Genomic DNA, 14,446 nt, shown 5'->3' on the forward strand with positions numbered 1-14,446 from the left:
GTTTAGCTGGTAATAACAGCGCGAATAATGAGCGAGGAAAAAAATCCTTTGTGTGTTCGCCGCGTCGACAGAGCGGAAGAGGAGGTGGTAGCTCGATGGGAAATCCTATTCGGAAAGATTGATAACGACCCACATTCGCGATGAACGCGTTAATAACCGAAAACCGATCGGATGCGCTTCGACGATACGAGAAAGCCTCGCGAATGATGGAATTAAAAAAGGATATCGAGGCTCGTGCGAATTATCGGATTTGCTCAGCCGATCGGTTGCTCATCGCGTGTCGAGAGCACGCCTCGTTACGCTTTTTAACTGGAATCAAGAGGTCGATCGACAGTAATCTACACGGTTTGAGCAAGAAACGCGAGCAATCTTTAGATCGATATCGGCTAATTAAAGCAAATCGTCGTTACGCTTAAATCGTTACTTGGTAAATCCAATCTCTAAGAACCGAAATCTTTCAGTTGTCAAGATTTTATCGACTTTTTCAAGAAAAAGAAAGGAAATCGCTCGAAGGAACGTTGATATAAGGATTAATTTTATCTCAATTTTAGAGATTCCAATTCGAATAAAGACAAAGCAGTCAAAAAGCAGTTAAAATCTCTGTAGCTTTAGACATTTTTTTTTTTTTTTTGGATCACAAAAATTCGAGTTAACAAGTCTCGGTTGCACGTAGTTTGTAGGAGCGTGAAACGAGTGGAGCTGCGAATTCGAAGAACGAATCGATCGAAAGGGGATACGCGATTAGAACACACCAACTACGAGGGTGACTTGGCAGAAGAAAATTAACGAATGCTAAAGAGCCGTGGCAAGTGTTTTGCTGTAAGCCCCTGGTCCGATCCCCCCGCGATCCTACTTTATTTATCACGCACTCCCTCTTTATTGGCCCCGAGCAATGAATCGGGAGTATCGGGGTTGAAAGGAATTTCCTTATTGTCTTTTTCGAGGGACGCAAGCTCGATCTGTCTTGAGGAAGGAAGAGTTCGGTCTTGAGAATCTATGATTGCTTTAGGAATGCCAATGAATCCTTCGATCCCGGAGGCTAATGGTTCTTCTTGCTAATGCGAAAAGTGTCTTCTAATTTATTTACTTCTTAAGCTAAGATTTGCGGGGTTTAGTCATTAATACACCGTGGATGTTTATTACACGTATCTGAGTAAAGAAATGGAATCTATGCGATGATTTGTTTCACTCTGGATATTTTGAATATTTTTGCATATTAGATGCAATGACTACGAAAAGTATATTCGTCATAGCATTTACGTACTAAATAATCCAACAGTTTCATATGGCTACAAACATTTCATATTACAGAGATAAAATATAGAAAAATAAGGGTTGTATAGAGATACTTTTCGCAGCCACCGTATATGCCGTAAATTTTGTTCACATTTAAATATCCCATAGATACATAAATATTCGTAGCCGAGTGACGGAGCGTGTTGGATCTTCAAAACGTGTGTTATCTTCACGGTTGTATGTACCATTTCGGTTACTTTTAAATCTTTTAAACTCCATTCTCACAGTTGCTCGCCTGACTCATCAATTCCTAGACTCGGACAGAATTTCGATAAAAATCGTATTTCTAATCGAGTTGATGTCGAAAGCCGCCGGGAAGTTGAACGAGCGAGGCAGCCAGTAAAATGTATAAAAAGAAGCAAAATATCCTAACGCGTGTAAATGAAACTGCTCCAAGTACCGGGAGGCAAAGGGTTACACAAATTCGTTTTTATTTGCGCTTGGAAAATTCGCGGAGCCATCGGTTTTTCAGGACGGGTCGACGTGGAAATTTGTTGGCAGCGGATTCGCGGGATTGTTGCTCGCCGATACGCTGATACAAGCTCGCGCAATCACTTTCGATTATCTGAAAAACCGTCGGTGATTAAAATGACGCCAACGATAAATCTCTGACTCTCTGTTGGAGGAAGAAAAAAAGTTGATTCTGGAAGCTTTGAATGCAAATCGGGAGCGAAGAGTCACGGTGCTCATGCGGTATCCTCGACTAATTATATTTGACAACGATTTGTGCTTGCGAGTTTCGCGCGTTTTTCAAATTCCTCCGGCGTTGATTTACGCGCGGTCGATTCCCGTCGCCTGGCGCATACATCGTAATTGATAAAGCGAGGAAAGCTTGTTGTTACGCCGAAACGGACGACCGTAAATCCCGTCCCCGATGATCCGGAAAAACAGCAACGATTACAATGACGCCCCGCAATAAATCCTTGTCGGCGCCTCTAAGAGGAGCGATAGCATTATCCAGCCATTCCGATGAGAGTTATCTTGTTCGACTGGAATTTTTGACGTTAATTCTGATCAAGATAGCGGCTTGCCGTCTTCGCGACTATTTTCGTCTTCGATAATTTTCGAGCTAATTATAGGGTCGCCATTACCGGCTAATTTTGAGCGCTGTAGAGATATAGTGATTTATGAAAGTATCCGGACATTTATCGTCGAACATTTTTCACGAATATATTTCGAATATTTAACGGACGAAACAATTTTTCCTCTGTGACATGATTTTATTAACAAAGTTTGGAAGAGAATCGAAAATGTCCGTGCTATGTATTAAAATGTACGTTGTCACGGTATATCCAATCTCATTTTTCATATTCACATTTTTATCAAACATATTTCTTTGTTAACTTCGAAGCTTGTTCACGATTTTTTTTTCTTCTTTTTTATTCGACGATTCCACGATAAGAATTTTTTACCGGGCGGACACAACAATAACGATAATCGTTAAGCGTATTAAACTGTTGGTACCCCGAACACTCGACACGCGCTGAATATTCATTAACGATTTGTTTCTCGTTACGCCGCTGATCTATCATAATCCCGATTTGCATAGCGTGAAAAATCTGTTTGTCGTGTTCCCGCACGCGATCAGCCGAAAAACCAGCCCCTATTAAAAGGATAAATCAACGACAGAGCGAAAGGGAGAGGAAGAGGGAGGAGGTAGGAAGGGACAAAGAGAGAGAGAGAGAGAGAGAAGGAGCAAAAGAGACTGTACGAGAGGGTGGAGTGAGAGCGTGAGATGATAGAAGGTGACACACGGCGCATGCAATTGATCTCGCGAAGCGTTTTCGACGCCGAACTAATCGGGTTTGACCGCCGCGCTTCTGTAAAGTATCGAACGCGGCACGCGTCGACATAATTCACTTATGTTTGTTATGGGTTGCCATGGAGTGAGATATAACCTAGCCGAAACAGCTATTGTTGGCGACCCGCCAAAACCCAGCAAATATAGACGCCCGTTTGCTCTCTGTACCCCCTAAGATTCGTAACTCGTTCATTACTCTCCGCGATTGTTCCTTTTGTTTTCCAACCGGGCTTCCCTCTTTCCCCTCTTCCTTCTCCATTTGCTACCAGCTTTGCGACCTCGTCCGCTGCCTTCTGTTTACGGACCGCTGGCAAAAATAAACTTGGCTACCTGCTTTCCGGTAATTTAATTGGATTATCAAAGTTGTTAATAGAAACGTGTCTCTGGTTCTGGCTTTAGCCGTTTAATTGAAAAGATATTTTTTTCAAGGACACTTTAGAAGTTGCAAATTTTACGTTATACACGAGCAATTCGATTAACTTCTCGTTTTATGGTTTCTTTCGTATGTAGTTGAATAAAATCAAGCCAACGATATACGAAATACTAATATGGAAAGCTTATTCGCTAAACTATGCTGTCTTTTGCTATAAATATTCGGATAAAATACATCTTCGTTTCATTACAGCGTCATATTAATATGTACGTTTGTACTCAGTAATCGTCGGTCCGAATAATCGAAACCGATGTCGAAATTCAAAAACTACGCTCTGTTGCGAGTAGAATCTACTTTTCGTCGAAACTACGATCCATATGAGTAACGCGATTCGATGCTACGAGACAAGAAACTCCAGAATGCAGCCACCTCCTTCCCAAAAGACACGGATACATAAACTTGGTTTCTCTAGAGCCAACAAATCCCATTTACTCAACTCGCCTCTGTCCACTCCATGCCGCCACGTCTTCAAAATGACTTGGGCCCAGAACCGACCAGAGTTTGAACAAAAACGCGCGGATTTCTCCTCTGCAGCAAACAAAATCTATTTAGAGTTGCGAGCAAAGACGATAACGGATATTCCTTTCCATCCTTAACGTCCAAGCCATGTAATCGCGATAGAAAAAGTTTCGCGAAGAGACCGGATCTCCCTCGATAGAAGAAGCGAGGAGAACACCCTGGAAAAAGTTGTTGAATTTTGGCCAGGGTCCGCCTGCACGGACGCTGAATTTTGAGTTGAACCGATGAACCAGTGAACCGAGATGAAAAAGGCAAAAAGGAAAAGCGAGACGACGAAGAGAGGCCGCGAAGGAGCGGCGTAACGCGTCCGATCCGACCGCGTTCGTTTAATATTCCGGCGCGCATCCGCGCGGAGTGCCGGTCCAGACGCAAGCTGCCTCGGTTATCCGGTCGAAACTCGGCGTTCCAAAAGTTTCGTGACAGCCTCTCGTTGAGTTTCGCTACGAACCTTCCCGTCCGGTCTGCTCGCGAAATTTCGCGGCGCGCCACTTGCAACCGGATCGGGCCTGATCGATGCGACCATACCAACGACTTCGTTAACTTGTACGAGATTGGGTTACATGGAGGAATAATGGGGTTGTCGGGAGGAGAGAGAAGAATTGGCAGGAGAAGCTGCTAGGGTTGAAAGAGATTGAGGAAGTAGAAGGGTGGATCTTTGGTATCGTCCCTATTATGTAGCTCTTGGATATCTTATTGTTAGCGAGACTACATGCAAGAACAAATTGTTGGAATCGGGTTGAAGAACAGACGCCGATTATACGCGGTGATTTTCTTGCTAGGGACCTTGGAAGAAGAAGTCGCTGGTCGGATATTGTTGTAATAATCGCTTGCGTAATGAATGTGCGATTCGTAATCCGTCTTGAAGTTGATCAGCCTGACTTCTCGGTGAAACTTTTTCGAGTCAACGTGTACTTTGTTCCGACAATTATCGAGTTATTCATGAAAGACGAGTAAGATATTTTTAAACGACGCCAGTAACAATAGGTACTTGTCGTTGGTTGCATGGAGGAATAAAGACTCGCGGAATTACTTCGACGATGGTTACTACAGTATGTGGCTGTTGGAAACAAACCACGAAAATATTGGAAAACAACAACGTATTGTACGTGTACAATATTCCGGCCGCACTATGCGAAAGTTACTGAGAAATTACGCACGCGGGGGATGAAAAGTGTCGTTCCAGGCTAGAACTTGGGTGCGGCGAATAAATTTGTAAGGGTGTATTAACCGCGCCGGAGGAAGATGAAATTAACGTTGTAACAAGATTCTACGAACTCGAGAAGTAACTTACCATCGCTTAAATTAATATCATTGCCATTCATAACACGATATTCTTATAGAGAATAAAGAACGAAAGATCCAGCCGCGTATATTTTTCATAGTATCGTACAAACTGAATCATGTACCTTAAAATTCCTAATAAAGGATCTAAATCTCTTCCTTGCTGAATTTTCAATATATTACATCGTTGATTTGACTAGAATTAGAAGATTTCCCATGGACGACTTAGCGAATCTTTTCTTCAAAAATCGTTTATCTTTCCCAATAACCATTTTCTTTAAACAACCCTGTGCAGGCTTCTGGACTATTTAATTTCGTACCTGCGTCTCGTGATCCTTGTGAAATATATCCTCGTAATTTCTACATGGCATATTTTCAGATTTATTTCACAGTTGTCGATAATAAATATAATCGTGATAGTCGAGTCTCGTAACAATTAATGAAATTTCATATTATTTCGTATACCGTACATAATACATTCATAAGAAGCGTTCACAAACGTTCGAACACGTCCGTGTGGGCCTTCCGTCCAATTTTCAATGTCCTTAAAATTCCCATGCAACAGAGGAAGGCGCGATTCAGCGTGAAATAGCGATCGATCCAAGAGCAGGTTTATTTATACTCGCGTGTCGTTGACAGTCACGAAATCCTCGGGATGGTCTTTCACTCCACGCCATGTCGACTGGATTAACGTTTGGCAACTGGGTCAGCTGCAGCCTCGATATCAACCGGCTCTCCATCTTTTTCGCTCGCTCCGTGGCGTATGCATCGCCATCCATGAAAGTTGCGGCATAAGGATTTTATTTATGAGTTTGTTTGCGGACGAGCGCGACCCTCTCGCCGATAAGTGGCTATGGGGCCCTCGCTGGGAGCGTGCTTCTGGCAGATTGCGCTCGTGGTTATGGGGATGCACGGAGGGAGAGACAGAGAGACAGAGAGAAAGAGAGAGAGAGAGAGAGAGAGAGGGAAAGAGCGGAGAGACCGCTTAGCGCAGAGGGAATTGGCCCGATAACGGGTCCGAGGCTTGTATGGTTCTTTATTTACCATAAAATTCGACCGGTGTTCGCCAAGCGGAATGGATTTCGCGACCGCGGCTAAAATTTTATTACCGTCGGCATGACAAACCGCCCAATTACTAACTACCGATACGTTAATAGAGCCATTTTTTTCTGGTATAAAAAAAGAGGAGAAAAAAGAGCAACCGCGATCCGCATACGAACTAACAAAAAAAAAAAAAAGAAGAAAAAAGCTGTATTCTTTATTCGATCAGCGACGCACTGTCCATCGACTGACCGCAACGGACGGCGGCGGAAAGGGGATGAAACACGGGGACATTTTTGTTCGCGTCCGTCCGCACGAGCTCGATAAAAGCGCAACGATCTCGGAATGAAAGAGCGTTTAGCGCTCGAATCGGTCGCCGTACCGTACCGAAAACGCGGTTGATGATCGGGAAAATCGAGCTACGCCAGTGTTTCGTCGGAACCGCAAGTTTTTCTGTTTCATCCGTGTAACGTGACGCATCGCAACGTTTTCCGCACTTTTATCCAACCAACGTGAAACGGACCAAGAAAAAAAGAAAAGGGGAAAGAAAGAAGGACGAAACCTTCCACCCTAGTGGTTATGGCAACTTGCACGATTTCGATAAGGGCTGCAATTACTTATCGACCCGGTAATTGTCCGGCTAGATTACAACTATCAAGGAAAAAGGCCCCTGTTCCTCGACCCTCGCCGCGAGGGTACACGCGCATGAAAATATTGCGCAAGATGAACGGAGAGGAAAAAGTGAGAGAGAGAAAAGCCGAACGCAACGTGTACGTGTACCGACGTATCAATTTACTCGGAAACTAGTTATCCGCGCTTCCCTGTGCGCGTATACTTACCAGATTGGCTGGTAGGAGGAACGTAGAGCATGGTATTCACGAAAACCAGCCCCGAGACCAGACGCATTACATTCGAACGAACGTATTCATATTCATAGGTGTTCCCGCGAATTCCCGGGATTTCGCGATCTTACCAACGGATCCAGACACGCACCCTCTCTCCCGTCTCCCTGTGAACGCCGAGCCGTTTCGATAAGTACCGGCTCACGTGATTTACCGTAATTTCGGCACGCGGAGGATCGTGTCTCGCGTGTTCGTGCGCCAATACCTTACTTTACTTTTATTACCGATCCACCGGCTTCCCTTCCGGCTGCTTTCCCTCTGTTGTGTTTCACAAAAAATTAGAATAGCTTAAGCTCGGCCGATTAAATCGTTGCTTGCGAGAAAATTGAGGAACAGAGCCCGCTTTCGTGACCTTTCGGCAATTGTTAGGGCTGAAATTGCGCGGCTTTTAGAGACGATTTCGGATAGTTAAGAAGCGAGGCAAGTACCTGCAATTTTTGATATTTCCTTTTACAAGGAAACTCGGTAGAGAAACGAATAATCGCGAATCTTCTTGTTGAGAGCGTAGTATATAGGATGGGCTTGGGTGGATTAAATTTTTGTCGATAAAATGAAAACGCTACAATGAAAGCAGATACGGCTAAGTTCCTCCTGACATACCACGCTATAGTTTCACTTTAGAGTTTATTAAGGAGAAACAAAGAAACTCGAATTAAAAGATATTGTTAGACAAACAGAAATGAGATTACTAAAAGAGAAAATATAACGCGGACGAACGTGTTTGTTATTGGAAAGAAACACAAGTGAAAATCAAGAATAATCAAATTGTTCTGGAAAACAGTTTGAACGAAGGAATGACAACTGGGTGCAGAACGGTAATCCAGTTGGAATCTCGTTGGTTTTCGTACGATAAAGTCGATTTTCGAGATCGGTTCGAATAACGAGCGAACAGCGTAACGAAGCAATAGAAATTGCAGAGAATAATGACATACGAGCCATGGCGGAAGCGTAACCACGAGAAATATCCGAAAACCCGGACTGCTCGTAATCGGATCTTGAAAAGGGAAACAAATGGATCCAATTAACGACATCCAAACGTGGAATATTGAAAATATCGGACGAAGTAATTAAAATACACATGGTCCGCCGGGTCCTTTTAACAAATTGATTCCGACGTTACCATGCATATATGTAGACCGGCTCGCGAATATATTTGAACATTTACTGTAAAATCTTTCTGTAGATGTATCGTATGTGCTATACAAAATATTTTGAAATTTCATTAGCATTGTAATGGAACACAATTACCATGGTTAAGTGGGAAAAATTTGTAGTATATCCAAAAATGTATGTAGAGAATAGTAAAAAATTAATTACAAACGTACTCTACCCAGAGATAAAAAAATATTTGAGCGAACGAATCAATTTGTACCAATGTGTATCAATAATCTGTGATACGCGTATCTATTTAGTGAAACCATCTTCATCTTCTAATTATATTAGGTTGTCCGATAAGTTTCTTTCGTTTCATAAGGTGATAATAGATGAACAACAATTCCTGTTTTATATTATTTTATTGAATTAGACACGATCCATTTCGTTTTATTTCTATTATTATGTTCGTGCATAATTCAATGAACTAATATAAAACAAAAGACATTGTGCGTCTATTATTTCCTTATACAACGCAAGAAACTTTTCGGACAACCTAATACATATGTTTAAGACGACGATCTATATGAAATATAATATTTTCGTGAAACGTATGTTCACAGTAATCGTCTTGTTACTTTTATGTGCATTTCTAAATTTGTTCTAAATTTTCCAAAAATTTTTCGTTATCTATGTTGTATGTATTCTACAATAAATGTTCGAATAATTTTACGAAACACTATATACATACAATGTACATATGTATGCGTCAAAATTGAATTTTTTGACAACAACGTATCATCGTTGAAGATAATCGTAGTGTAAGGATGTCGTGAAAATAAATGAAGGAAGGTTACGTCGTTCTCGTGTAGGCGCGCGGAATTAAGTATGACGACGCGCTCATTTCTTTTGAGCATCTTTTCCAACGCTTTAAGACGATAGGAAAACAAACTGTTGCTGTCAGCAAGGCCCGACTCTGCGATTTGTACCGGCCTCTATGAATTATCGATCTATTTGCAGCACCCACTGATATTTTTGCCGCATCTTATTTTCATCCCCCTGTCCTTGCACGTACTCCCCCAGGAACGATTTTTCTTCCTATCATTCGGACCGTTAAATTAACCACAAGCACAACATTGAAAACATTGGCGAACATTCGATACGTATTTCCCACTAATTCTCCATTCTTTGTTCTAAACATCTTGTCTGCCGAAGATTTATATTACCGACACAAAAATCTGGAAACACTTCTTCGATCATTTCTTTGTTATTAAATTAACGCTACAACTATTAATAATAATATTCTTTATTTTGATACAATCGTTGGCAACAGGATATTCTAGGATAGCAAAATTCCAAAGCGATCTTTCTCATTTCTACGGATTCTGTAGAATTTTATACATTCCGTGGATTTCCATGGATTCTGTGAATTTTTCTAGCGATTCGAAATTTTTCACTATACCACTGTATGTACCTATGTATCGGGAAATTCTATAATACGAGAAATTTGATCGAAAAATTGTTCAACCTAGACGTGGAAAAAATGAAGGCGACGAAATCTGCGTACGGCGCGTTTGTCTCCTTTCAATTCGTCTCATTTAGAAACGCAGATAAAGCTGTCAGGTCGGCGCAAAAATAGAACTTACGTAACAAAGACGGTGGAAATTGGTCGATTCGTGACCAGCGATTCCGCGAATAGAGAGGCGAGAATCAGAAGGAGGTCGGAATTCGCGAAATCGCGGGCATCGTCAGTCGTCGCCGGATTTATTTGTCTGTCATCGATTATCGAATGGTATTGGTCGTGTTGTTATTCCTATGCTGCCACGTTGTTCAGGAACTCGTCCTCTAATTCCTTTACTATTCGCGTACGAAGGATCTTCGATGAAATTTCCTCTTTCTGTGTTCTCGCCTACCAACTTCCTCTTCTCCTATTTCTTTTTATTTTCGAAGAAATCCGTCCTTGGACTCCTGCCTCGAATTAGCTACATGTTTCTAGTTAATTTTACACGCTAATAACATCTGGTGGATATCTTTCGCGCAAACATATACAATTTTTCAATGTTGATCGATTTCGAACAGTATTCGCGTTGTAGTTGAAATACCGTGGTAGATTCGAGTTAATAAATACTTCTCGACCAACTAATCAAAAGAAACATAGAACGAGAACACATCGCTCGTTATTTAAAGATACAAGAAAAGAAATAAGAGTGATTTATGAACAACTATAAGTGCTGAAAAAAATCTTGTCGCCATTTGCGACAGGTTTCAAGTTCGCTGAACGATACATTGGATGCGAGATATCGCTACGATATCCGCCAGATCTTAAGTCTATCAGTTTGAAACGCGTTTCACGTTCGTTGATAAGCCGTTCGAAATGTAACGAGCAGATCACGACAAGGCAGCCACATAATCATTCACCCGATGCGACATTTCGCGTAATAAGTTTAATCGCTAATGCTAGCTGGCGGTCAGTGTTCCACGACTTCCGGTTAACGAGTAGCTAAAGCGTTCGTTTCTTACGATCCTCCGCGTTCGATGAATCGAAACGCGTACACAGACCACGTTCCAATCGGACGTCGTAAAGATAAACCGATTCGCCATTCAAGCGATCCGAACGTTTATTATTGAACACGCAGGCGGACTCGAAGCGAACATCCAGATATTTAGAACGTTTCCAGGTCCGACTTCTTCTTCGACACTCCAGCTGCTTGCATTAACAATGACGCGGTGAATGGTAGATGGAAACATCTATTGTTCTTTTCGTATGACTATCGTCATTTCCGAAGAATAATATTTTTATCTATTTTCCACATTTTCGCTGAGGTATATTTTTTCCTATTTGAAGAATAATTGAGCGATAAATCGTAGTACGATAATTTAATTATATACAATTTAAAATATTCTTCCAGTTTTTAAATATCCTTGTAAATAGAGTGGGACATCGTCATTTCCGAAGAATAATATTTTTATCTATTTTCCACATTTTCGCTGAGGTATAATAACATTTTGTCCTATTTGAAGAATAATCGAGCGATAAATCGTAGTACGATAATTTAATTATATACAATTTAAAATATTCTTCCAGATTTTAAATATCCTTGCAAATAGAGTGGGACATTATTTTGTATCGTTTGAATATTTTAAATAAAAGAACATTATTCTGAAAAATACCGTAGAGGAAAAAATATTCGGCGATATCTGAATTAATATTCGATCGGAGATGTGGTTTCTTCGTGCTTATTTAACAATGCACGTGGTATATGTATTTTCTTAATATTTCAGAAAATTTCCTTAAATACTGAACACTAAAAATTTATTCCGCAGGTGACATGGAAATCTTGGCGTACTTTTTCGGTCCCATTGGCTTCCTACTCGCAGTGAACCTGTTATTCTTCGCAGCGACTGCCCGCGAGCTAACTTGTGGTCTATGGAAGGGCGAATTCGTGAAGAGCACCACAGAACGGTAAGCGAATTCATTCAGTTCGACCGAACGACTTGGAAAATCGAGGAGCACGGCTCACCGCGTCTGACTGTCCCCCCGAATCTGCCAGCTCTAAATTAAGTTCCGATCTGGTTTACGCGTTACTTCCCGGATACTCGCCAGTCTTGCACACGTCGGATATGACTGTTCAAACCGTATATCCCTGAAAGAAAAAGAAATATTTACCTTAAAAAGTTCCCGAGCGAATCGACGAGTCGAATTCGTAAACGTATTCTGTGCTTCGCGAACGGCCACGCGGTCTTCGTTTCGCGTAAATATTTGGCCAATTTCTTCCAGGAACGTGTGCCATTGGTACCGTTCGGCGATCTTTTCGCAGGACGATCGAGAAGAAGAAAAATCGACGATCCACGCGTACAAATCGAACTTTCGTCACGTTGCGTGCAACATTTTACTTTCGTCAGTTCCGTGGGTACACGCAAGACGCGGTTTACGCTACGTCCGGGTTATTTTCAGAATCTTGCAAGCGTTACACCGTAGCTACGTTTACGGAAGATGTAGATCTAGCGCTAAAGCCTAAAACGCTAAAAGTTTGCCAGTTACTTTAGATCGGAGATAGAGAGAAACCTCTTTCTGACCTGAGTATTATCTACAGTTCGATCTTGCCCACGCTATCGCCGCACTTTACACCCATACCATCTGGTAACCGAGTTCTCAGATAAACGGAAATTACCAGGAAACGTTTGGAGGCGCGCGTCCTTGCTAATCACCGCGAGATGCAACCGCGTCTCATTTCCTCGGGAAGTTAAGAGGGAAACGATTACGCGTCTCGGTGGTAAACTTTGAAGGAGTTTAAGTCGGCGATACAGCCGAGTTAAAGAAGTCCTGGTTTGTTTGTTCGAGAGTGAGACGAGCGATACACAACGATTAAGAGGAACAGGCGGCGCGCAAACGCGTAACGATCTTCGTGCTCTTGTTTTATCGCTGCCGGCGAACGATGCTTTATTTCGGCGCGAAGGAAAACGCTCGAGGCCGATGATAAATATCAAGGATAACCGGTTTGTTGCATTCGGTTCACACGGAATCCATAGATAATCGAGATCAGCGAACGCTCAACCTCGGGATGTTTGCTTAAATTAAGATACTCTTCGAATCTTGTCGCTCCCTCCCCCGCTCCCCGTCCCTTCGTCCTTTTATTTCGTGGTTTAACGAGCAATTATCTCGAGACGAAGGAACGGAGAAAGTGAATCGCGTCTCCTTTTGAAATCTGGCGAGGCCGTTTCGCCTGGGAAGTGGGGATTTACGAGCGCTTCCGTGTCGATCGGAATTCCAAGGAAATAAACGAGGGTGATTCTTAGCTGCTTCAGTGGGAAACAACGAGTCTTCTTCGATGAAATCGTATTTATCAATAAGAAAAGGGAGATTGGAATAAATAGAGAATCTGAGCCCTCTTACACGATTCGACTAATATTATTTCTGAGATTTTACAAGTCACGCGACGCGAACGCTATATAATAAACTCTTTGGTAGAATGGTTAACGAAACAAACGAAGACCCACGCAGGTGAATTTTACATATTACAAAATCAGTTGGCTTATCGTCTTATATTTCTTTCTCTGAATTTTCTAGTTGTAAAAAGACACGAGTACGCTGATATTGTTAGTTGAATTATCGTGCAAGAAGGGCTTGATCTACCAAACTTTACGAGAAGTCTAATCCCTCGCGTTGCAATATTAACCTACTCTGATACATATAAGTTTCCTCGATCGAAGGTGGAATCGTATGATAGAGGAATTGACCATTGTTTTCTATCCTTTGTATCCTTCAAGCAACGCCAAAGAGATATAAGAGCTTGGAATATTCGAATTAGCTGGTAACCGGCTGACGAATGAAAAAAATAGCGAGCTCTTGGAAAATTACGAATAGCGAAAAAATGGACGGAGAAAACGAGAAAACGAACATGAAAGAATCTCTATTCACCATTATGACCAGCGTGTGTCCCGGTCCCTCTGTATCGGCGGAAAGAGAACGGGCGAAAGTGAGGGAAGAGGAGGCTCGGCCGAAAGAGAATCGCAAATTGAGATCGTCAATATCAATTTCGACGGGACGAGGGAGCAAAGGTGGTTCGAAGGGACGGCGTGCGAATGGAAAATAACGATTCGATGCCTGATATCTGTCGGCGCGGCCGTGATAAAATAAATTCTCCTTTGAGCCCCGGTTGCTCTGTAAAAATGCTACCGGCTGCCAGGCATAAATATCCGAAAAAAATGCGATTCGTCAAACGACGCTCGTCGCCCGATGCCAAGGATCGATGGGGAAACGTGATATTTTCACATCCGGTTGGACGTATCCCTCAAAGAATTTACTGTTTATCCGACCCATTCGTCTTCGGGGAGCATTCTTCGAGTTTTCCGAAGTCTCGATAGTTCCTACAGCTTTGTCTTTGTTATTGTGCCGTGAAAATGATGATCGAAATAGACGTTGCGTCGTTGAGTCGATCGACTTCGCTACAGACCGATCCTCAAGTGGAAATTCCTCTTATAATTCCGCTAATATACGTTTGATATCTCAATATGCTTTTAAATCAAAGTAATCAGATGAAAACTAACACTGTGTCACGTGCAAAATATTGTATTCGTTGA

At 42.1% G+C, this 14,446-nt stretch overlaps 1 protein-coding gene across 1 annotated transcript in view; it reads left to right on the forward strand.

The window, feature by feature from the left end:
* Positions 1-14,446, forward strand: part of LOC117235434 (probable G-protein coupled receptor Mth-like 1) — a 153,662-nt gene that overhangs the window by 128,545 nt on the left and 10,671 nt on the right. The window contains exon 6 of the mRNA XM_033497446.1: positions 11,690-11,828. Coding sequence (XP_033353337.1) covers positions 11,690-11,828 — 139 coding nt within the window. The remainder of the gene's footprint in view (positions 1-11,689; positions 11,829-14,446) is intronic.

Source organism: Bombus vosnesenskii, unplaced genomic scaffold (assembly GCF_011952255.1).
Source record: "Bombus vosnesenskii isolate JDL3184/JDL3185 unplaced genomic scaffold, Bvos_JDL3184-5_v1.1 scf7180000013316, whole genome shotgun sequence".
Taxonomy (NCBI): Eukaryota; Metazoa; Arthropoda; class Insecta; order Hymenoptera; family Apidae; genus Bombus; species Bombus vosnesenskii.